At 42.0% G+C, this 25838-nt stretch overlaps 1 protein-coding gene across 5 annotated transcripts in view; it reads right to left on the bottom strand.

The window, feature by feature from the left end:
- The window catches only part of KCNC1 (potassium voltage-gated channel subfamily C member 1), a 106349-nt gene extending 80524 nt beyond the window's left edge, over positions 1 to 25825 (bottom strand). For 4 of the 5 annotated variants that reach the window (XM_026078919.1, XM_026078916.1, XM_026078920.1 and 1 more), the window contains exon 1: positions 25238 to 25807. In XM_026078919.1, the coding sequence (XP_025934704.1) occupies positions 25238 to 25807 (570 nt within the window). Of the gene's footprint in view, positions 1 to 25237 lie in introns of all 5 variants that reach the window. The other variant, XM_026078917.1, reaches the window with a different exon arrangement.
- Between the last annotated feature and the right edge of the window lie 13 nt (positions 25826 to 25838).

The following is a 25838-nucleotide window of genomic DNA, read 5'->3' as shown; positions in this document are numbered from 1 at the left end:
GAACAGGCTGACGTCCCCAAGAGCAATGACAAACAGCCAGAAGGTGACAGCAACAGCACTTGCCTGTTGTGAACAGAAATGCTAAAAGCCAAAGAGCAGCACTGCCTGATAAGACTCCCCTGTGAAAGCATTCTGAGGTCCACCTCCACTCTAAAATTGAAGTAATATGATATAAAAGACTGTGCTGTACTTTCTAGAAAGGCAGCGGCAGCGCTTCTTAGCCCGAGCGCTGCAGGAGGAGCTGGAAACCTCCATCATGGTGCCCAGGCTCACCGGTGCTGCAGCAGCCAGCCGAGCAAAGCCAACTCAGCCGTGGTCACATCTAACAGCAGAACAACTGGGATTTTCAAGCACAAAATCCCTGGGTTTTGTGCTGGGGCTCTTTGTTTCAGGCCGTGTAACCATTGCAGCAAGGCACGTCCATAAATAGCTCAAATTTGTTTCTACTGCAACAAATCTATTGTTGACTCCAGTAGGATTTGGGCTGCAAGGTGGTTAGTGTACATGACGTGAACATATTTCTGTTGGAGGTTTGGTATTGCTTATTACCCTTCAGGTAAGAAAATAATTTAAAGAGTGCTGTGACTATGGCAGCCTGGAACCACTGTGTTAAGGAGAGAAATGAATGACGGTGCCCCATTTTTAAGCAGCTAGTCCTGTCTCCTAGCCAACACAAACACATTTCATAAAACATATGTGGACTGTGAGAAGCTGGTAGGAAACTAGTTCAGGAGTTTCCATTCTTGCAACTTGTTTGTCTTCCATTCTTCTGTTATTTTCATGACTAAACAAATTGATTCGATGCCTTAGTTTCTACTCAATGAAACTTCAGTACTCGGCAGGGATTCAGTAAACCAGAAACAAGGCTTGGTGCTCAAGAAGATGCTTCCATTTTGAGAACGTGTTTCTAGAGAAGTAGGGTGTGAGTAAATGTGGGTAGCGAAAGAAAAGGCATTTTCTTGGCCATGGCAGCCTTGATTTTTGAAGGCATTTCCTGAGTTATTTTAAAGGTTTTGCTTATGGTTACTGAAATCTTAACTCTGAATATGAACTGTCTTTTTAATGAAGGATATTAAGCCTGGTCCTTTTCATCTCTTCGTTTCAGTCACTTGAAGTGCTTATACTTCTTTGGTGTCCTGTCCTGAGTTTGCTCCCTGAGATTAACACACACTGACTTCTTCCATGAAAACAGCATATACATTTTTTTTACCAGCTCTTATCTTTCATTTCATATCATTTTCTATATGTCTTGGTTTGCTAATATGTATAGGTAACGTTTTATACAACAGATAAAGCAATCAGTAAACGAACTGTACTTTTCTCTGTGATTTTTCTAGGTTGGACTAAATGAATTTTCCCTATGTGAGTAAAACCTGTTTGATTTTTGTCCTAAATTAGAAGTTGCATTTACGTATTGGCAAAATATGGCATATAAAGTACGTCATATAGGACATTTACTCAGTGGTTACCAAAATGCAAGTAATAAATATTGCAGACATTAAAAATTATCTTCTAGAAAAAGAATGTAAGCTGAGTCAAAAAAGTATGTATATAAAAAAGATCCAAAGGTAGCCTTTGTTTACATGCTAGCAATTTACACTGATTTCTATGCCCCCACTTCTTTCTCTGTGCAGCCAGAGTCGTTACCACAGAAACAGCAACAACACATGGCACTGGGAGAGATAAAGCTCCTTCATTAAGAAAGACAATCCCTAGCATACAAATTCTCTCCATCTTATCACTGTTTGAAGGGTGTAAAATGCTGGTATGTCACCGTCTTCTTGTGAATTCATTAATTCAGCCTTCAGTAGGGAAATACTTTTAGTTATACCCATCTGAACATGTTGGATAATGCAGGTTTTACCAAAATGTCCTCTTTGTGCCACTGTTGGACTGAAAACAGACCCACAATATAGAGCTTGAATGGAGCATGGAAGAATTGGGACAGAATTAGCTGCCACCTCCAAATATTCTTCTATGAATTAAGGAGAATTTGTTCTGCTTTTTTCACAAGAGCTAAATAACATGCATTCAGAAGCTGTTGTCCTTGTGCAGGTCATTGCTAAACAGAGGGTTTGAAACTGTTTGGACTCAGAGTTTCCATGGGAGTATTGGTAGAGGTGAAAAGGACTTAATTCGTCCTTACCCTTTCACTTAAAGCAGAGTAACAGGTTGTCTATGGACTAAAAATCCACTGAATCCAGGGAATTTGTGGATGCAGAGGTTGTAGTCCGCCTGTGTCCCCACGGCAAGACAAGAGTGGCCAGGGGCTTCCCTACCATCACTCTCCCTAGCACCAGTTGTGCTTAAAGACTGGAGAAGCAAGTGGGCAAGAGAGGTTAACCCGACTTGCTCAAGGCACTCAAGAGTGGGGAGAAGAATAAGGACATCCCAACTCCCTAACTCCATACATCCCCTTTTCCTTTTTATGAAACCCTGTCTTTGGGCTTTGACTGAAAGCACATCAAGTGAGACTGGACTTTTTACAACGCTGCATGCAGCATCTGGCCAGTCTGCCTGCGATCTCCAAGCAGGAGCACTGGGCAGAGCCAGAAGCAAAAGCTTTCCAGGGCGCTCATCACGAGCATTAGTGTGCAGGAGCCACTCTCTGCAGGAGCCCATCGGTATTCCCGTTTGTGCTGCTGGTGCTTAGGGGCTTCCCTCATCTACTTCTAGCAAACGAGGGGCGCAGAGTTTGCCTCAAAGGCTCTGTGTGATTCCCATTCGTGTGACACAGAGGACAGAGTCTTGACCCTGAGCAAGGGTAGCCACCAAGAAGTGCTGGTGTGCGCATGTGGCTGTTTGCTGACAGCACCAGTTTTGCTGCTGAGGTGTCAGAGATTGTAGTTCAAATGCAGATAGTTTGAAAGGCTAGTACTCCTTCCTGTTACCCGAAGGTAGCAGGAAAGAAGATTCCCGCTGTCAGCAGAGAGAAGTGACTATTCTCACCACAGTCTCGCCGCTAATTATCCTGTGTGATGCCGTCACTCTTTGGTTTAAGAAATGGCTTTGAGGTAGCTCAACTTCTTTTTAGGAAAATGTTTTAGTAGAGTGTATATGCCACGCTTGCACGGATACCAACAAATGTAGGCAGAACTGTACTCCTGAGCTGCTCTAGACCTTGGCCTGGTGGTGGTGCACAGCTTTCAATGAAGATGATGCTATCAATCAGCCTGTCACTTACCTCACTACCCACTTCTATTAAATGATTTCACTATCAGCTAAGATGGAGCACCCCAGTGAGTGGCATATTATAAGTGTCTAGAGAGATTAGATACAGAAATTAGATGGATAACATCCAGGATGCTACGCTGGATCTGCGAGCTCCTGATATTGTCGTTGCCAACGCACCCTGCTTCAGGCAGATAAATCCAAAGCTGCACTTCTGCATTTTTGCCCTCAACAGCGGAGGCAAACTAGAGGTGAGTGAAGTCAGGATCCTGAGAAGCTTACAGTAGCTATATGTATTGTACAAGCAATGTGGTGTCTTATTCTTTTACAGTAATACTGTAGCATATTATGCTATCCACTTTGATTTATCCTTTTTATCAGATGCTTTAGCAAGAACTAAGCTGCACTCTAACCCTCTGTTTTCAGTTGCTTAAACCAGTAGCTTCTCAGTCTAGTTTTCCTCAGGATGGTCCTTACCAAAAGATGATTTAAAAAAATAATAATCAAAGTGTCAGTAAAAACTGGTCAGCTAAGAGATCTGACAGCAGAAAGCTGACAAGGACTAAGATGATAGCCATCTTTCAGGAAAATATCCTTCTCCCTGGAAAAATTAGTTTGAATTTGATAGAGTAGTACTGGATTTAAAATTGGATACATATGCATTGAAGTACCGTCTTAGTTTCTGTCTTACATTGATGGGAAAAACATTCTGCTGAGAAAGAAGCACTGTATATAGGTGATAAAAAAAATTATAGCTACAGGTAGGGAGGAATATCATGTAAATGCCTGTTCCCACTGTTCTTATCCTTTGGAAACAGGCAGCAGGGGTACAGGCTTGGGAGTATGCAAAGGGAAAACTGGAATAATAGGTGGACTGTGGTACAGGAGGTCAATTGCCTTACCTCAGATGGCTCTGCATTTGTGGTGTATATTATACAAATATTTCAGGAATGTTTTAGAAATACTCAAAAATGTGTAGGGATTACGTAATTATTAATAAAAGGATATACCTATAAAAATGAGTAGCTTGCTAGTATCAGTTCATCTTTCCAGGGCTTAAGAGAAGTATGAAAGCATCTTAAAAATCCCAGTAAATTGTCTATATTTAGAAGTGAAATGACTTTAAGGTCCCAGAAGTTAATGCTCGGACATAGTAGAAAGCAGAGGATCTCTGCTCTATTTTCTTTAGAAAGATGTCTCTTCCAGTCTCCAGCTAGTGTAAAGTTAGGGTGGAAGAATTCCACATTTATGGAAAAAGTAGGAAATGTGTCTCAGAGTTTAAACAGATATATTTATCCCTCTCTCTCTCTCTCTCTCTCTCTCTAGGTATATAAATTAAGGCTCTTTTGCTCATATTAATTACTATTGAAAACAACCTCCCTATTAAATCAGCCTCCCTATTTAAATGAAATAGCATAGCATGGCCTTGTTCTTTACTGGAGCCTCTTGGTATTACTCTGAGCAAATACTAAATAACTTTAAGGAGACTAAAGTAATAAAGGACATAGTATGCTATTTAAATTTGTTTCTTTTTGTGGGGAGATTGTGTGAATTTTTCATGGGTAGAAAAATTATTTTTGGAAATATCTATATCTATTCCTGAGCAATAGCATTTGGCAGTTTTGAAAGAGAACTTAGATTAACTAACTTTATGCTGATGGTGCCCTTAATTCATATGTCATCTTAAAATCAATCCTGTAATTTTTGTTTTATAAAAGATTGGGAAAATTAAATATCTGTTTTTCTTTCTTTTTTTTTTCTTTTTTTTTTTTCTATCTTGGGTGGAAAGTGGAAATAGTTGCAAAATAAGATTTTCAGTCCTAACAAGATCATTGGGAATCCCAAGTGCTCTCAGCAGGTCAGAATTTCAGCTGAGGTTCAGAGCACAGCAGCCGCCAGGGAGTGAGTCCCCTTTCTGCAATGTCCTCAGCAGCCGGGAGCAGTTTTACCAGGCTTTCCCCACTTCACCTCCTGTTTCCTTTCTAGAGGACGAGGACCAGCGTTCAGGGACGAGGAGCAAGGTGCTGCAGCAGGCGCCGGTCGGCCTGGGACGGATTGGGCCTTTGCTGATGCTTCCAGGCAGAAGCAGCAACTTGGGTTTCGGAGCATCCTCCATGGGAATCAAACACTGCTCAGGTACTCTTGGATTTGGTATTGCTGCTTTTGACCCGTTTAGACCTATATACAGCAGACAGTCTGGTGCAATCTGTGTTTATTTAAGCACTGGAAGGTAGGTCTCCTTTCTCATCTCTGCTAGTGATTTCTTTGGAGTTGCCCAAGGAAATGGTGTGATCTTTCTGTGCCCCCGTTTGCATGTTTTGTGAGAAAATTGAAGGATTCCTGCATATCTCACTAGAGATGCTGAAAGGATTAAGTCATTTTTACGAGGTATTTTGAATTTCTGGAGAAAGAGACACTATAGATGAGCAAAATGTTATTATTTTTCTGTGATGCACTAAGAGTTAAAGTTGAACAGTAGTACCTAAGATAATCTAAAAGTCATCTTAAACATTTACAAGCCCTCCCTTTTTGGCCATTCTTATAGGGCCTATTTCTGAAGATGCTCACTGTTGGCAACTTACAGGCAAATCACTTGGGTTTAGGGATGTTCAGCCCTGAAGCTGGATTTTTTTCTTCGAAATACCACTTTATACAGAATATTTTCTTTGAGCTCCGCATAGAAGACCAAATTCTCAACTGGAGTAAATGCAGGTAGCTCTGTTCAGCTGAACGTCTTTGTGCCTATTTGTATTGGCTACAGGGCATGCCCATACCTCTGACTTAAAAATATGTTTGTCAAGTGAAACATATTGCTTTCTGTTTTCCTAGCAGTAAAGATACTGCAGAAGAAGTAGGCTTCAAAATCCTGCTGATACCTGTAAAATGGTTTAGAGTCCATCCTGTTCTACTAATACGTGGCAATTGCAGTGTAGAGTTTGGTGAAGGAAATATTAACAGGAGTAGACTGTACAACTTAGTTGCTAACATCAGCAGAGGTGACTGCTCCTGCGGGGCTCACCTGGTGCTACTGGGAATAAAATCTTTTCCTCAGGCTTAGCTGCTGCTGACTGTCTGCAATGCAGCCACCGTGCTGTTGAGCTACCTGAAAAATCCTGTCATACGGATAATTTCAGGCTGTTGGCAATGAAAACAATAGCAGGCAAGGAGAGACTACAAAGAATGGGTTAAATCGCAGACTTCCTACCTCTTCAGTATTCCTGGATAATAATCCACCTACAGTGACTCTACACTGTGGGTAGAAAATGCCTACCTCTTTTTAAACATAATTTATGCACTCATTTGCCTTTTGAAAAGGATAGACACCAGCCAGATAGAAGATTGCTCTGCTGCATTAGGGCTCAAAATTAGCCATCAAGACGTGTGCCTGATGTGCAAGTTAATCTGCCAAGTCATAAATGTTACAAACAGACATTTGATTACAGTGTGTATTTTTAAAATATGCTTTTTGGCTATGTACCCTTAGCAAATACCAGTTTTTCCAGTCGGTGCTAAAAGGACAAGGATACACATGTTGTTAACCTAGCACAATGCAAAGTCTGCTATAAACTGATGGCCCAGGAGGATTTTCTTTCCCTGCGGGCTGTGTGCTGTGAGGCAGTGTCCCCTGGGTGGTTCAAAGTGCCCTTGACTTGATCTGCAGCGAGCAGGGAGGATGATGGCTGGGAGTTTCTTCTGTGATGCACTGGTGGCATCTGAGGCAGCTTAAAATGTGAAGGAGATTTAAAAGGAAGCTTTTTCCTTTAAATTTTTTTCTTACGAGAAAAAAGTTCCTAGGCTGGAACACAGAGGAGTTGATTAGTGAGGACCTTCTGCTTATGGGTGCTTTCTAAGTGAAATTCAGACCTAGAAAATTCTAAGATGGTTGCATAAGTATTGAAATTATGACATTACAAAAGCCTGAAAAGCACACAATTGACTGGGGAACATATTTCTAATATAATTTCTATCTGACCTTTTTTTTTGTTGTGTTTTGAGTTTTGATTAACTTCACATTAATTTTAATCAGTGAACACTGAGGAGAAAAGGTTTTTCTTTTTGTTAAACTTGTAGCAGCTTTTCCTCCATCTTCCATTTAAGAGATGAGTAATTCCTGGTACCTTCAAGAGATGGTCCAGGAAAGAGTGGGGAGGTTGTGTTTGACTCTTCTGATCCCTTGAATGGAGTACAAGCAATTTCAGGCTATCTCTGTGTGCCATAAGGAAATAACACTATGGTAGATATGAGTTAGAATTAATTCTTTAAAGCCAGTATGTTTTTTTGAGGAACACAGTGCCGTCTGAGAGTTATCAAAAGCACCTAGCCATTTTCTGCTTGCCTATGACGAAAATTACCAGACTATTATGGTGGAGGAGGCACCTGCGAGTGGTTCTTGTGCTGTTCATGTACCTCCAACGCACTCTGTGCTCCACATCCTAGTCAGAGGGTATTTTGTGAGATGTTCTTATTTCCAAAGCAGGTGGGCAACTCTTGTACTGCCTGCCTTGCTCCTTGAGTCTCAGGGGGCATAACGAGGTTACTCCCTGCCCCTACACACTGCAAGTGACAGAAGAGGTCTGTATGTCATTCCTCTATGTCTGTCCTGACTTCTTCACCTTTCATGCTGATTTATAATAGTCACTCTGCCACTTCTGCCTGAATGTTTCCACGGGAAGCTATACGCTTATTTTACATATTGGTTGGGTGCTGTTGTGTCTGAAGTCTCATAATATAATGATGCTCCTGGAGATAGAGCCACCCCAGCTGAGAAACAGGTGACTGATCCCAGGACGCTGTGCCTTTCTGTGATTGCTCAGGAAGCTTCGGTGTATGTCAGCTTCAGCATACAGGTCATCTACGCTGGCAGCTTAACCTGCAGTGTGTTGGTCTTCTCAGAAGAAACCTGCTTTGCTAGATGTAGTTCTCAGATCGCACTTAGTTCCCCTGCCCTGGGAAGATAGCGTGTTTTCTGACAGCAGCCAAGATAATAATCAAGGACTCATTCTAGTGCCGTGTCAGGGCTTTTTATAATTTGTTCTTTAAATTTGAAATCTCTGTTGAGGTTGCATAGGTTATGGAGATGATGGGTTAACTCAAAATATTTTCTAGCTTTATGAGGTTCATGGAAACTGGGGCCAGTTTAAATGTAAAGGATGTGCAACTCTGCTTGTGCTTTTATTTTGTATGCTTTGTGGTAAAATATCCCTCTCTTTTTTACTTGGGATTATATGTATTCCATTTCTTAACTTTATCTCTCCTTACTCAATCAAATATTATTTAGTCAATCTGTCAATAATCTGTTATGCACATTCTACTGAAATGGTTGTGTCTTGCTTTAGCTTTTCATCTAAAAGAGCAAAAAGAATCTTCTGAACTGTTAGCTATTGTTTGGAAAGGTTTTGTTGATAAAATCTTAAATGTTCCTAAGTTTTACCTACCTGAATCATGAAGCTTTGCTTTCTCATTTCCTGTCAATCTTAATGAAGAATGCTGAATAATCAGAATGAAGCAAAGATAAGATTGCCTTCTGATCCCTCTGGTTGATTTTGAGCAGAAGTTTAGTTCTTTCTGCTGTCAAAAAGATGTCCTTGCTTCACCTGCTTAAAGCAGCACAATACGGGAAATAAATGTTTTACTTAATAATTCATAGAACATTGTCTCCAAAGTACAGTGTGAACATTAACTAATTAGTCCCCACAATACCCAGAAGAGGTAGATAAATAATGTTCTATTATCATGATAATACAGATTGAAAAATCGATATCAAGAGGTTGTGACTTGCCAGAGGTCACATTTGAAGTCAGATCAAGAATTGTTGCATTCCTGTGCTTCCTATGTTAGATCGTACTGCCTTTCTGTCTGCTACCTTACCTCTTCCCTGTTACTTCAGATCAATCAATATATCTGCCATGGAATCATAAAAATATATTCCTATTAGAGTCCTCAGTGAACAGAATACATTAACAATCTACAGACTACAAACAAACTGCATCATTTCATTAGACAGCATATATCCTCAATCAAAGATTACCTATTTATTCTAGACTTCCTTTTTAAGTGATATGATCAAACAAGGGCCAAAGGGTGCTAATTGTCCCTGGATTTAGCATGCAATGAGAATCACCCCTGGAATAATACCTATGGGGACTGAGGCTGACATTTCTGTGCCATCCTTCCCTCTATCAGGCAGAGGAAGAGCATGTGGCACCCTCTCACTTCTTATATATATTTATTAGGTCAGACTTTTTCTCCTGATATCCCATTTAGTCTTCAATCACAGCTGAAATGAGTTTTGGTGTGTGGTGAAAGCCATAATTCTTGTTCAGGATTCCAGAGAAGAAAAGCAGTTCTGGCTAGGTTGAAACGGTGAAGTTTCTGTCCTAGAGCTCTTAAAGAGATGAAGTTGCCCCCCCCCTTTTTTTTTCTTGTACCAACCATCAGTGTTTGACCTTCACAGGCCACAGGAAAAACTGAGTGCATCAGAACATGCTGCCCAAAATCCTCAAATGCCCTTAGAGCTTCTGCAGTGCAAGCATTGGCGGTAATATGTGAGGCTTTTCACTTTGGAGCCTAACCCTTTTTTTATTCACTGGCAACCTTGCAACAGCAAAATGTGCCCTTTTGACCACAAAATCTAATACTGCTAATTCCGTCTTCCTGGGCTCTGGTGAAGACTGCTTTCCTGCTTGCAGCATACTCAGAGTATACTGGCATATTGCTAACTCATTTGAATTATTCCAGTTAGGCCATTCTCACCTTGCTGGAATAGGAGGGATTTGCTCTAAGCTGGCACAGTTTGAGATTTCCAGCTCTTGACAGCCTTGTTTCTCTACTGCTCGGTAGAAGATTTACCCAGGAAAGGCATTCCCTTCCCTGGATCCCACCCCTGTTCTGCTGTAGTGGACACTGTGTTGAACTTCCCTTGCCCAGCAGTGATTTGCTTCTTCTAATTCTGAAGCCTTCTCCGTTTTCCTATTTATTATTGCTAAATCCTGCTCCAGTTGTTTTCTTTCTCATTGTTTACAGTGGAATCATTTTCCCTCTTTACAGTGGAATCACTAATTTCCCTAGTTCTGCTTCAAGAGCGTCCTTCTGGTGGTGATTGCGGTTCCTCCACTGCACAGTGTCCTGTGCCCTGTGAGGAGGAGGTCAGATCTCAAACTACGGTTGAAATGGCTGTTGTTGCTTAAAACACAAAATTAGTGCCGCAGCCTCTCACTGAAAGGGGAGCAATCTGAAGGACAAGGAGATGCTGATCCTTCAAAGAGGAAGAGGTGTTTGGTGTCCAGAAAGTGCTACAGTGACACAGTGTCAGGCTGAGACTTGTGTGAAGAAAGATTCATAAGCGAGCCGTATCTTCCCCATCTACGTGAAAACTTGTTTTTATTCTCACCTCATTAAAAAAAAAATCAAAACCAACCAACAAAACAAAAAAACCTCAAGCAAGCTGCAAGCTAAAGGACTAGAAGCAAGAGATGTGTAACGTTATTTGGAAATAACGCAGAGGAACATATAAAAGCAACTTGGAAAAAGGAATCCTTTTTTCCTTGAAAACATTAAATAAATGTTGTCTTATTGGTCCTGTAGATTTCAAACTGACAAGGCCTTTTCCTTTTTCAAAGATTTTAGTAAAATTTTGTGCAGAAAATTCTTTTTATCCTTCTGTTACTTTCTCTTAGACTTCACTGTCTTGTTCGTTCTTTGCGTACCATTTTACTTTCTCATTTTTTGTTTCTTAAATAAGTATGAGAAGAAAAGAAACTAATACTGAAAAAATATTGTTGTTTTTTTTTTCTGAGGTTCATGGAGAAAAGGGAAAAACTTTGAATATGCCAAAAAAAGAATATATTTACAAGTATTTGACCAGCTCTAGATCTGAAAAAGCAGAATACATGCAATGTTACTACTGATACTCCAAAACCTGTTTCTTAGCCAAAAAGTCTGTGTATTGTGAGAGGGCTCCTTAAACATCATCTGCAAAGTTTCCAAAAACACGAAAACAAAAAATTCATCAATCTTTTCCCTCCCCTGCAGCCCTCCCAAAGGGCTGTATTTCACGGGCAAATAAGGCTTGGGAACAAACTTTGAAGAGGGGCCAGTGGTTTGTGAGAAGTTACTGCCTGTGACACCCATCAGGAGACTTTACTTTTGGGTTGCCTGTTTCTATGTGTGTGTTTAAAAATCAATCAGTGCCTCAGCATAATAGGAGATACAAAAAGACTTTTTTTTTTTAAACATTTTGCTGAAGGTAGGTGTTTTTTCAGAAGAATGCATGTACCCTAACCTGCAAGCCACTGGGGAGTTCTGTTAATTAGAAGAATTCATAATTTTAGCTAGTGAGTTGGCTTAAGAGCGTCTCTCTGTGGCCTGCGGGCATTTTAATAGCAGGACCGCAGTGAGTACTTGCGGTGAGCCCTCGCAGGAATCACACAGCTTGGTAGCTTCACACCACCTTGAAAATTTTCTTCGTTAGAGCTATCATCGTGTGCACGGCAGGCAGTGAATGAGAAGCTCCTGTTTTCCGTCTGTATCCAAATCTTTATTGATATGCCTCAAAGCACAGCTTTGGGTCTCTGAGTAAAAGTGGTACAGGGCTTGAGAACGTAGTTTCCATCTTGTCGGACATAAATTGTGGCTACTCTGATTTTCTGAATGTCTCCCTGGGCCCTTTGCCAGCTGCGTACGTTACGGCTCTTGCAGAGGGATCTTTAGACCAAAGTTCTGCTGAATGTGGGCAAGCCTGCAGGCTCGCAGGAGGCCTCGGGTTTGCTCTTCCGCGGAAGTCGTCAGAGTCCGGAGCAAGGGATGTCGCAGAAAGAGATTTATTTTTGCTGTAGCTTTGCAGTTCCGAGAAGTCATGATCTGTCCACAGCTACCACAAGTGGAAAGCACATCTGCTAGACTGACACAGCTTAAAATAAAAAAACCCTCCATGGCTATTAGTGTGAACAGCATGATCACGTCTCCTATAGCGAAAAAAGAGTCGTTCCTAACGAGCCTGTCTAGGATCTCTCCTTAAATTTATCAGAATTCTCACACGTGCAAACACCTGTATTTTACTTCTAAAGTGGGTTTAGAACGGTTGTGATAAAGAGAGATTAGATGAAATTCCTTGCTGCTCTGTTGCTAAAGTCGAGAGCTGAGAGGCTTGTATTTGCAAGTAATCTCATAGTGGCTAAGAGGTTTGGTTGTTGTGTCGTTCTAAACAGACGTACAGCTGCTAGGAAATCCTCCGTGAAAGAAGGAAGGATGAAACACACTTCACATTGGTGAGTAGAAAAAATGGTGCTCAAATGATTAAAATAAAAGCCTGTGGATTCATATTTCCCCTGTGCACTATTCCATAATTGTGTAGACACAGGGGACAGAGTAGACGCCTGCTTTACCCAGTTTTGAAGTCGTCTGCTACGGGTTGTGTAATGTTAGTCACTGCATAACGGAACAAATGCCTGTATTTGCTCATGACAAAATGCTCTACCTCCTAGCAGGATGAAAGTAAGCACTGCGCTTTTTGATCTCCCCAAATTCTTACATGTGCAAAGTTACTGTCTCCTGTTTGCAAGAACCTAGCACAAGCTTTGGGGCTGCCCCCTCTACCTTTGAATTTTCTGCCAAGGTGAATTTCATCTTCATTGTCTTGAGGATTTTGGACTTATTATTGAATAACAGTTCAAATTCTAATAATGTATTGTTTATATTTTGTCCTTTTTGTGGATGGTTTTTAAAGTACTTTCACAAATGGTTGGGACTCACAGGCTGTTTGTGATGCAGGGAGGTGTCAGCAGCGGCCGTCTCATTCTCAGATGATAGTCAATAGATGCACAAAGTTATCAAAACTGACATTTCCAAAAGTTTTCAATCCCTAGTTTAAGATCCTTTGGGGACATCTTGAAGACACCATCTACAGCTGTCACTGACTTCAAGGAGAGTTATGAAAATATGGATCTGGTGCTGAAACTACTGTTGTGACCTTCTTTGTGAGATCAGCATTTAAGCAAAGGGGAATTTCACTACTGCAAGACCTCCAAGGGCTTAGTGAACCACTGACTTAGGAGCTAGCCTAATGTCTTAAAGCTGCTTGTGATTAGCTTGCATTCAGAGTGCTCTCAGATGTGGTAGTGTGCCTTTCGGATACCAACCACTGAGTCTTGAAAACACCATTCCACTTGTGAGAGAGGAGTTAAAAAAATACATATTTAATTTTAAAATAGGCTGAAATGGTTTCCTTGTAAGAGATAAGGGGAATAAGTAAAGGGCCTAGCAACACAGCTCTGAACTCCCAGGCTTTTTCTCACTTTCCTTCTCTGAGCTACAAACGAGATGCCACAGTTCTCAGCAAGATTTCTCTGGCATCTACATTTGCCGTAGTTCCTTCCTTCTCCCTCTCTAATAATTTTAAGAGACAGGATGACAGAACGGGTTAGAAAAAGTTCTATAAATAATACCGTACGTAAAGAGGCATTTACCCAGTGAGTCCTAAAACTCATTCCCCAGTTTGGTTCTATTTTTATAAACTTCATCTTTCTTGACACTGACAATGATTCATATAAATATTAAGTATTCATTTTTAGTCCACTGCACATAAGTGAGGCTAAGCTGTAGTGTTCTTTGGAGCTTTTACCCTCCAGGTCCTTACTCAGGCCTCCCAGTGGAAGGAGGGATAGAGGTACGGAGTTCCTGAGTACTCTGCAATGCTGCCCTGTGGTCCTACGTTAGACAGGATAGAAGTGGCATTTCTAAAAGTTTAATGATGTTCATATTTCAAAGTTTTTTTTTTCTTCCTCTTGCAGCATATAAAAATAAGACACGTTACCCTGAATTAAAATCTCTTGTTCTTTATCCAGATCTGAAGGCTGTGGAATATAACATGATTTCTTATTGATACATTTTTGTTGTGTTGTATTTATGGAGAACATCTCTATCATTACATTTATTCTTTTGCTATATCTTGTTTTTTCAATTACATTAATCTTTAAAATGTTTTATTTATTGTCCAGATGTTACCTGCCTTAGAATATACAGCAAAGCTATTTAAACAATGAAGGAAAACATTTTTTCAGTATTTGTTGCTTCTAAATTCTAATACAGTTGTATTTCTGTTATAGCAGGAGTAGATTTGATAACAGATGGTAAAACTGCCTCTGCTTCATTAGAGCCCCCGGCAAGGCTCCTATAGAAGGTAAATTACAGTAGAGCGATATTTAACAATATATTCTATACTGTATAGTTTCACTAAGTAAGATTTTGAACTAGTATTATGTGTAACATGAAGGCAGCAAATGCAATAGCTAGAATGTGTATTGATCACTTCTGTGTTGTTTGTTTACGCTGAACTAAAGCATATACGTGGTGTAACTGGCCCTACTTTTACAAGGACTTGTTCTAGTGCTTTTCCAAGCTAAATTAGCCTGGCAATAGTTTAACTGAGATCGCTTTCCTTTAATAGCAATAATGTAGTTTGTAATATTAAAAAGTAATAAAATGCAAGTGATCGATTACCATTTAAGTGAAAAGAATGTTTATATTAAAATACTGATGGAAAGGCAGCCCTCAAAGATTTTAAGAATGCCTGTATGTGTGTCACGGTGCGTCTGAAAAGTGACAGACTGATGCTGGCCCTGGGAAACACAGGTCCTTCCAGAACAAATGACGAGATGTGTCCTTATGCTGACCTGGGAGCTCACTGTCCAGGCTGACAGAACCATTCACGTCCTAGGGATGAGAAAGGTCTTTCTCCTTCCGCTAAGATGATGCTTTTTGTGAGTATTGTACACTCCTTCTCCCTAGGGGCAGTACAGAGATCGCTAAATCGCTGCACATGGCTCACCCTGGGGTCAACCAGATGATAAGGACATTTGACCATTTCCCAACAGGTACTTGCTTTGAACTAGTGAGTGATAGAACATAAAAACATTTTTCAAATGGCATCTGCAGAGTTAGCATTTGGGAATTGTAAGTTTGAACTCACATGGCTGCATACTTTCATGAATCTGGCTTTAAGAGATTTGTTTAAGGAACTGAATGCCAAGTTCCCGTGCCACGGGGAGCAATGGAGAGGTGGTGGTTCCCGGGCAGAGCTCGTGCTCGCCTTGCACCTTTCAAAGAAGCATAGCTTTGGGTGGTCTCCTCCGCCAGTCCAGGTCGGCTTGGGAAACACTGTAGCTAAGTATAGGGTAAATTCTTCCCACAGCTGCTTACTGCTAACTCACTGTTTCATGCCAATAGCATCTAGAGGTCTCGACAGATTATAACCCTATTGGGATAATTACTGCAACAAACACATAGCAAGAGAGAGCCAAAGAATGCAGAGCAAGTAAACTGAGAAAAGTTATTTCCCCGTTTTAAAAATGCGGTACTAAGATAAAATGTCTTGTATGATTCCACACAGTGTGAAATTCACAAAAGAAATAAGAAGGGCTGAGGCACAGCCAAATGATGTGGCTTAATGAATTAAAGTAATATACTATTTGTGGATTTATACCCCACTGCAAATGTTCGTTTGCTGAGCTATACTAATAGGGCCTTCCTTCGTACTGCTGGTGCACTCTAGATGCTAGCTGAAACCACTGAGAGGATGCTTTAGAGCTAACATTTGCAAGCAAGTAGGGCATGCAAATAATTACTTTCGTCAGACCTGCTAATAAATGCTCACTTGCTAAGCTGCATTAATTCAGTTGCTTGCAATCATCTGTCCAAACGGCAGCTTTTTTTTTTTTTTTTTTTTTTTTGCTTTCAAGGAAATTCGCACTGTGTAGGCCTGCGCATATTTGTGTTTTAAGTGACAGCCTTAAAGCCCCATGTCTGGATAGTCGTGCATGAATGCTAAACCTAATAAGAACAAAAGTTTTCCCTGTTGTCCTAGCCACAATATCCTCTGAGGACACTAAATGTGCTGTCTTAGGCATTGCTCTAGCTGACGATAGTATGTGTGAAGATGAATTTATGCTTTGGAGTTGAAGGCTTTAGTCCATGCCACTGACACTTGCAGGTAGAATGAGCTTCTCTTTTTAGTGGAGCAGATTTTCCAAATGATGTTTTCTCTAGAACAGGGTATGCACTTTGGCAGTATTGATTTCCTGCTGCTTAGACATAACTAACATTTCAAGTAATCTATACAGGTTTAAAATTTACATTAGGTCTTTTAATAAAATCACTAGCACCTTTGGGACTTTTTGGTGGAATAAACACTGAAGTTTAATCAGCTGAACAATGAATATCAATATTGCTTAAACAAAATTCAGATAGAAGTTATTTACTAAAAAAAATTTTAAAACCATCAATTAAAACAGTACGGTACTGGTTGAGTTATCATAGCGTAGTTAGGCTGTTCTTGGTTTGTCCTTACAAGTGCTTTACCTAAAAAGCTCAAGTTAAAATCTGTTTTGCTCTGTTCAGGACACATTCCCAAGAAGTGCTAAGATGCACTGTCACTAGTTTTCATGCAAAACTGCATGCTATAAGCAATGGGGAGATCCGTGTTAAAAAAAGAAACAGGAATAGCACAAAGTGGCTGATATTCTGTTGTTTTGTTTTCAGAGCAGAGATCAGAGGCTCTGTGAAGACATGCCTGCATGCATTTAGTGGTGTGGGAATTACACAATTGGCCTTGTCCTGAAAAAATTTTGCCCGAAATGGGTCTGCAGGGGTCTCTGGCTAGATGCCATTAAAATCGGTGGTAGTTGTGGCAATGGCTTCAGGTGGGGTAGGATTTTACTCAAGGTCTCTTAACCCCTTGCCCGTGTCCTTTTGCACTGTAAGACATGACCTCCACTGGAGGTTGAAGGTGTTCAGCGTTTTTCAGGGTTTGTCCCTATATGTTTTCCTGAAGCCTGTTATCAAATCGGAAGCATTCTGACTGAAGCTTTTCTCTTAATTTATAAAAGCGTAAATCGCAAAACTGGCCTCCACCATCTCTGCGTGTCAATTGATCTGGTGTAACAAAGTGCAAGAATCCAAAGTGAAAAATAGAATAGGGTTAATGGAATTAATTTTCAAAGCAAAATCTGCAGCTGAATATCCGATGCCTGTTAAATGATAAGCAACCTGAACTGACCAGGTCTTTCTGTATTTAAATAGAGGAATGCAGGTAATGTTTTAAATGTGGTTTTTGGAGGACAAAAGTGGGGGAGATCGAGGGCAGGAACAGAGATTCTGCTGCAGCTGAAACAAGGAGCTGTTATTCTATTGGGGTATTTCTGTGCGCATTTTCAGTTTTTTTGCGAATGCTGAGTGGCTGATCCAGGAAATTAAGTAAAGAAGATGTGTTTTGTTTGGTTGTACAGACCAAAATGCCTGGTCTAACTCCTGTTTGTCTCTGGCAAATGACAAGACTCAGCATAATCCAGCTTCCTGGTTTTTAAAAGGGACATTCTTTCCCAGTTTCTCAAATAAAAGTCCAGCAGGATATTTTAAACCATTTCATGCTGTCACAATACCACGATGGTCTTGACTGAACATCTTCTCAGCGTAAATTTAACGGCACTGAGATTTACTGCTGCTCCTGAAGTATCAACATAATTACATAAGCGTGTGCCTGCGCTCGGCGAGCGGGTGCAGCACACACACGGCTGCCTGTCCGCAGTGCACTGAAACCGGAGATTTATTGCATTTGCAAAGGGCCATTACAATGCAATTTTAACTTACTGTCATTAAAGGGTCTTACATCATAAGCCATCACTGTAAAAAGCCTTGGACTGAGATTTATTCTTAATTTTTATAGCGTGATTTATTAGAGCCCCCATTATATCTTATAAATCATATCTGAAGGAAAGGAAAATCAATTAGGACCTGGCCCTTTCACCTTTACCCATGGCAGATAGTACCTTGCTCTCAGATGGATGGGAACAGGGATATTCCTGGAGTAAGCTATCACTACAAGAGTAGGAGTGAAGACAGCAAAATCTGTGTCCTTGCTGAGCACAGATGAGAGATGTAAAAATTATTCTAGAAATGACAGCATTCAATTTATATTCGGGGGGGAGGGGGAGGTTCTCCACAGATTCACAGATTTCTCTGATTTCATCCGATCCCAACACTCTGCCTCCTGGGTACCACTTGGAGTGAATCATATATTTATATAATCCAATATTCAAGAGGGAAAGCCAAGTCAGCCTTCTAATACTGTTCTTCCCTCAGAACAAATCCAGCATACAGTAACTGAGAAGCTAATTCTCATACAGTTGCAAAGATCTCAAAATGGCTGCTCCGCTATTGCTGTCCCTCAAGAATGCACACAAATTTCATAAAATCAAGCCTATACAAAAGAGGGGCTCAGCTTGACATTTGTATTTGCATGAGAAAGGATTACTTGCTCGCTTGTCAATTAGGGCCCTTTTTTTCAGTCTGAATGCCCCTGCTTGCCCTTTTTATTTTTGAAATGCAGCGCTTGGATATGATTTGGTTGAACATTAATGGAAGCCACGTGGCCCGAAGGGGGATGTATTCTGTAGTCCTTTGCAGTGAAAAATGCCATTAAGATCAGGAAGAGCTTTGTCAGTATTAGAGCTCTGTGTTTTGATGCGATGTGCTAAAGCTTCTAATGTCTTTCAGTGATTATGAAAATATATATTTGAATATGTTCCTAATAACTGGCTAAGATCTATTACACATCAGTGCTTTGGAATGGAGATAGACAATGTGTCTATTCAAAAAGCAATAGACGGCAAATAATCTGTTGTCCTGAGCCATTCTGCAGGAAAATTCATTTCTCCTTGAAGTTGATGATAATTTTGGCACTGAATTTCAATAACAGTAAGGCCCTCTGTTGCTGATTTGCTACCATCTCTCCTTATGCTAAAAGAAAGGCAATCTGTATAGGCTTTGTCACTAAAGTAGTACCATAAATATACACAGCTTGGTAATGTATTTATAAAATTAAGAATGAACACCCTTGAATATCAGACTGCACAAAGGAAGGAAAAACAAGATGGAAAAATAGTTTTCCTAGCTGTAGTCTAATATGTCACATTTTTGTGAGTAGTTCTAAAATAGAAATATTATAATTGATCCATGGATCTTTTTATCCTTTGTCTCATGATACAGCAACACAGAATACCAGTATTTTGTTGCCTTTTTTTTTCCTTATCCAAAACCAAAATAGCAAATGTCAGGAGAAGGACAAAGAGAATAACTGACGGCACATAAGGATGGATTAAAAAGAGCAGAGACCAAATATCACACTGAAACCAGTCGTCAAATTCGTATTGGTATCAGTGGCGCCAAGGTTACATTTTTAGGAGTATTTTGGGACGGCTTAATTTTGAAGTCCTTCCTCATATGGAAATCCCACTCAGCACTGTAGGAGGTGGTGGTGATAGGAAGGCATATATATGTGTATGCATATGATTGCATGATCCATACGATCACAGCCTTGGCTAAATCAAGTAAATTTTGTAACCTAGAAACATTAAAATTAAGTAAGATATAAGATATATGAAAATGGCAACAGATGCTGTTCTTTTTTAAGGTTTTAGAATAATAGAAATAAAATTGGAAATAGGCAAATGGATTAAAAAAAAAACCCTTCCTTGAATTGGAACTGCTGACTCTGTACTAGCTAACCGCACTGATTCATCAGTGTGGATAACACCCATCCATCCAACCCCTTGCAAGGTTGTGACTTTAATAGATTTGTGAGATTTTCTGGGCAGACATCATGTCTTCATATAATTTTTTGAACTATCCATACCAATGAAGTCGTGATTCTGCATGGCTGCTATGATTGGTTTTGTTTTGCTTTCTTCAGATTAATTGTTTTGAAGTCAGTGGGACAAGTCCCACGAGTTATTTGTGAGTGTGCCTGTGCCGTGTTGGCTAGCTCAACAGGGACTGAACGTGGGACTTCATCTGAGCGGCCAAAGCTTTCTAGCTGTGGCTGGAAAGGACCCTGGGCAGGATGCAGAGGAGACCATAACGTGCTTACTGATGGGTTATATAAAGATTTGCAGTAACATACCCCTCGATGGGAGAAAGTAGGAATAAGATGGGATTTTAGGGACTATATGAAGAACAAAGGACAGAATGGTGGTCATTAATAAAGACCTCGCCGCCATTTCCATTGTAATTCCATTATACTACAAGGACAAGGGAAACTTCTTTTAATGTGGAAGGGTTCCCATTTTTCCAAAGCTGTAATGCAGCATAGTTAATTTGACTGTGTAGTCAAAGTATATGGCAAGAATTGCTGCAACACGCTCCGGGGAGGATTAGACATGCCTCTGCAGGGGAGGCCGTGCAGAAAGGGCTGGGGGCAGAACAGCTCAGTGAGGCCCCTCGACGGGCTCTGTGTGGGGAGAGTGGGGCAGCTGTCCTCCCGAAGCCCTTCGTGTCGCTCCTCCTCTGCCCGCCCGCCACGCACTGGGGCAGCCTTCGGAAACTGGTGGGTAGGGCGTGCTCCTGCAGAAGCAGCTTTGTGCGTGCAGGTAACGCGCATCTATTCCCGCTCCCCTGCACCTTCCCTGGTCCTTGAGCTTAGCTGTACTGGGCCGGGCTAAAAGGTGAACGGAAGTCACCCCAGCCTCCAAGCCCTGAGACAGTGTGGTTATTGAGGAACCGTGATCCCATAGGCCTTTTCATAACCATGGCATGCCGTTTATATAGAGAAAAATTAGCTTAAATGAATACAGCAAGGTTGAAATGCTCCTGAATGTACAAAGAAAGGAAGAAATCATGGGAGAATAACTCTCTCTCATGTCTTTTGCGCTATTCTTTTTACTGTCTTCTTAGTGTAGGAAACTTATCTTCCAAAAATCACCCACTGTGGAAAGCAGATCCTTGGGCAGGATGAGAGGGATGAAGAGGCGGGAAGGGCGAGCATGAGCTTTGCCGCAAGCCTTTCCTCTCCCAGATCGGAGCTGGATAGCAGCTGCCAGCCCGGGAAGTCAAGCTGTTGAGAACTTGCCATAGGATCCCAACCAGCTTTTATTTAAAAGCTGTAGTAAATGTTTATTTGGAAGGACTGCAGAAGCTTTCTTTAGGGTTCATTAATGAAGACGAACTGTCCAGTTTGAGCGGGAGCACTCGCACAGAATCTGGGGTGAAAGCTCCAGGTTCCCGATCGCTGCCCAAGCCAGCAGCAGAGAACTAAACCACACACCACCGGAGAGGCAGAGAAGGAGGGGGGCAAGGATGTTGGGTACCTGCCGGCCGGCCGCCCCAGGACGTCGCTGGGAATTTTGCTTGGGTAAGAATAGCAGGGTCAGACATGTTAGAGAACTAAAGGAGACAGGAGGCTAAGAAAAGGTTTCCTCACATGGTTGTCTTTTGAACGGCCTGTGATGCCTAATGAGTGCAGAAGGCAGGAGCTTCATATTAACTATTACAACGCGATTCTCAGATATGCTGCTTTAGTATGTCTGAATAACTGTGTAACTCTCTTTTCCCTTCACATCTACTTATGAAAAACAAATTTACAAAGCTGCCTAAAGATGCAAAAAAAGACTTCTAATAAGCTTTAGAGAAATGTCTCCCTGATTTAGGTGCATAATACTCATTGATATCTGGTGATATTTAACTGCCTGATCAGATGCTTTTGAAAATCCACCTGGACGTCTGTCTATCTGTCTGTCTGTCTACATATGCAAACAGTATCTCTGTAAATGTGATCTTTTTCATCACCTTATCTACTACTCTGTTCAGGCCTCCAGGTACCAGGCTTTGCCTCTGTTACCCAAGCGTGGCTTCCTAAAGTTATGGAGAAGTGCAGCACCCATTTATCTTACGAAGGTAGGTGTCTAATGTAATCTGTGATTTCAAACATAGTAAGCTATCTTTTCTTCATACAGATTTAGAAAACCATGCAATTTTTTAAAATGTTTGATCTAAGAAAACGATATTTAGAAAAACAGAATTTAATTAAACTCAGCCTTTTTTTAGCAAGAAACTGCTGAATATATTAAACACAAACTATTAATGACTGGGAGCTTATGCTTTACCAAAGTAAGTTAAGAAACAGGCAAAACTTGCAGAGTTTTGCCTGCAGTACATCAATGTCTTCCCATTCTCCCTTGGCCATCTACAATGAGATCACATATAATTTAGTATGGATTAGGTGCTGATATCAAATGTTGATACAAATACCGAGTTTCTCAAAACATAGGGATTACAGTCAGTTCCCAAGCTACGAAAATCTTGAAGTGAGATGCTGCTGAAATAAGATAGTCAAATGTACATGTATTTGTAAACAGTATTTGTTAAAATGTTCCAAAAAAGAGTAGATTTGAAAAAATGCTGATCTTTCCATAGATAGTTCCTAAATGTTCACTGAATTATTGTACCAGATATAGTCCAGAGAAATCTTGCTTTATTTAACTATACAGATTTTCATTTCATCTTTATATTCATATATGGGGTGGTTTTTTTTTTACTTGCCCAAGTATAACAGTATAATGATTATGTAAATCAGTGCTTCTACTAAGACATTACTTTGACATACATGTTGGTGCCATATGTAAACACCAAACATGTATATAATAATCACAGTTAGCAGACGTCTCAGATCCAATTGGGATGACAAATTTTTGTGATGTAATTTTTTTTGACAAATAGCAATGTGAATTTAAATTTTTGCATGACTGAAATGGAGAAAGTAATTGAAAGCTGTGCACATGATAAGAAACAAGATAACAGTGCATTTGTTGCCTGACTGTACTTTCCTAATGATTGCTTTAATATACCATCCCCTTGTTAATGATGCTATCAATTATTCTGCTTCAAATTAGCTATTGTGAGTTTGAGGTCTTTTTGCAATGTCTGTCATTAGGTTACAGAAACATAAATCAAACTCCCATCTTTTTTACATCCATAACCATAACATATGGCTTTTATTAGAAAATGTTAACTGTCTTAATGTCTTCTTAATGGACAGTGTGTGTGCATGTGTTGGTGATGAAAGCCATCTTCCTTCATGCAAAATATTAATGCGTATGGCCTACGTCTCCATAGATACAAGTTAAAGAATGATATTTTAACCCATGAAATATTCAGTATACACTTCAGCTTTGCCTAGAATTCATATTTCTCTAGTTTAACAATCCTTTAAGGAAAGAGCAAGTTAGAAGTAAGTCAGAGGTTTAATTGCACCAGGTATGCACGTATAATGGTGAATAAACTGGATAACAACACCGGAATAAACAAATCACTTTACAAAATGCCTATTCCTAAATGGAAATGCCCATACAGAAGGGGAAAATTAAATTTATATCCTGCTAGAATTCCAGCTTGTACATCACAAAGATTCTTACTACTGGCTATTTGTTTTGTCCTCCAACCTAAAACACAGGGACTCTTCCAGGAAAAAGGGTGTTTTAGCCTCTTGTCTGTTTTTATCCTTTTCACTGGGGCAGCATTATCCATTTGGCTTTAGGACCCTTCCACAAAATCTTGGGCAAGCACACTGCTTTGACTTGATGTGTTTTACCAACAGATTCCTGGCCACCAGAGAGATCTGCTATTCAAATCGACGCCTGTTAATGTTGGGCTTGATTAAAGGAAGCTAACTAAGCCTTTTGAAGGATACCCTCCAGCCTTCCCTCTCCATTTCCATGTTCCCTTGGCAGAAATCAGGCTTTTGAAAGCTGCAGTTCAACAGCATCATCCTTTCATGTTAAGGTAAATATTTTATTATTCCTTTATCCTCCATGCTGTTTAAAGGAATTCATTTAAAATATTAACTTCTTTGTTCAAGGAGGAAATCTCCAAAGGGTAGGCAAACGCGCATCTTTAGAAATGCACCAAGAAATGACTCCAGGCTCTGCTCCAGCTTTCCTCATTCATTCAGCTTGCAGCCCTGGCAGCTGCCTGCTGGAGACCTCTGCTCAGCCTGAAAGCCTCCTGGTGCCACCAGTCCACCGCCCGTTCGCGCACGGACCCGCTCCGCCGGCCCTCGCTCCCTCCATTTCCCCTTCGCTTCCCTCCATCCGTCCAATTTGCTCCTTAATCTGATCTGGCTCCTTTGATCCTCATCAGCAACACGGATCATCCTCCTACAGCCGAGTACCACTCATCCCTGCTGAGGGCTGGCAGCAATTACGCCTTAACAAAGGTACATCTGGGAGAGGAATAACACTTATCCCAAGCAATTGCTTTGTGAAGGCACTATCCTTCATCTAGTTTTCCTGCTTATCAAAACAGATACCTCGCGGGGTTAATCCTGCTGCAGCGCCTGAAGCAAATGTTTACTTTTGACTTGAAAAGCAGAATCAGGCCCTAAATTAACACAAGCAGCTGTAATTATCCTCATATGTGATAGCATCAAAGGTGCCTACTTAGAGCCGGTGCCTGTTTAAGACCGTGCTGGTACACAGCTATGCTGTGAGCGGCACCGGCGCCCGTTCCCTTCCCGAAATGACTGCAGACGCCGGGAGGGAGGAGTTGTCCTTCAGTAACCAGGCAAGTCGCCTGTCAAACACGGTGTCCCTTCTGCATGAATGAACCCTCTCCTCTGATTAATGCTTGTCTTTCCCACAGGCGAAAAGGAGGGCTGGGGAGGTAAGTGAAAGCCACCGAATTACCCGTTCGCAGAGAAGCACCATCATAAGTGTTTAACATGGCACGTATGAGGAAAGCGAGAGGGACAGACTCCCCGTCCAGTCCCAGCAAAGAAACTCTTCAGATATGCTGCTCCCGCAGGGACTGCCTGCTCCAGGGATTATTTTCCCCCCTCGTAAAGGGCAGAGAGCGGTTAGACCATAAGAGGGCTGGGGAAACTGCTCTCCTCGCTAGGGTGCAACCGACTGAAAATCGGTGCTCAGAGGGACAGGGAGGTGGTCCTCCTTCCTCCGTGAACTCCCCGCTCTGCGGAGGTCCCCGTCTGCCACGGAAGCGCCTGGTCTGGGAACGGGACCCTGCCCTGCGCTGTACGTGGGTTTTTAGGAGCCCACGCGTGGCACCCCGCTAGGAGAGGAAGGGTCCCGGGAAGCCCACGTAGGAGCGCGCGGGGCCTGCTCCGGAGCGCGACCCCCTGCTCCAGGGCCCCTCCAGGCCCTGCGTGGCCGCACACACGGATACCTGCTCGAGCGCGGGCGCGGAGGCGAGGCCGCGAGGCCGGAGGAAGCGGGGCTGCACGGCTTACCCTTGCGTATCTGGAGGAGTAGGGATCCTCAAAGAGCGCCCAGATGCGGGGCTGCCACCGCCTCCAGAAGCCGCCGGACCGTCCGTCCGGGGAGTCGCTGAGCGCCAGGCGTTTTGTCATCTCCAGCTCCTCCTCGCCGTCGCCGGAGTCTCCGGTGCCGTCCACGTCTCCGTCCTCGGCGCTGCTATCCAGGGGCGCCCCGCCGAAGCTGTCGAGCGCCTCCTCGGCGTCGCGGTGCTGCCGGTAGGTCATCCAGCAGCAGGGCTCCACATCGGTCTCGTCGATGCCCCAGAAGGCCAGCTCCTCCTCGTAGAGGGGGCCGCACACGTCCGCGGGGCAGTGCAGCTTGCCCGTGCGGTAGTAGTTGAGGATGTGGGCGAAGACGCCGGGGTGGCGGTCGAAGAAGAACTCGTCGGTGCGGGGGTCGTAGTCGAAGTGGCTGTGGGCGTCGGGCTCGGCGATCCAGGCGAGGCGCGTGCCGGGCAGCGTGCGCAGGGTGCTGCGGTACGTCTGGTGCCGGGTGCCTCCCACGTTGATCACGATGCGGTCGCTCTCGTCGCCCTGGCCCATCGCGTCGCTTATCGGGCATGTCGCGGCTGCA

Source organism: Apteryx rowi, unplaced genomic scaffold, assembly GCF_003343035.1.
Source record: "Apteryx rowi isolate R43461 unplaced genomic scaffold, aptRow1 scaffold_49, whole genome shotgun sequence".
Lineage (NCBI taxonomy): Eukaryota > Metazoa > Chordata > Aves > Apterygiformes > Apterygidae > Apteryx > Apteryx rowi.
This window is presented reverse-complemented; position numbering and strand designations above follow the sequence as displayed.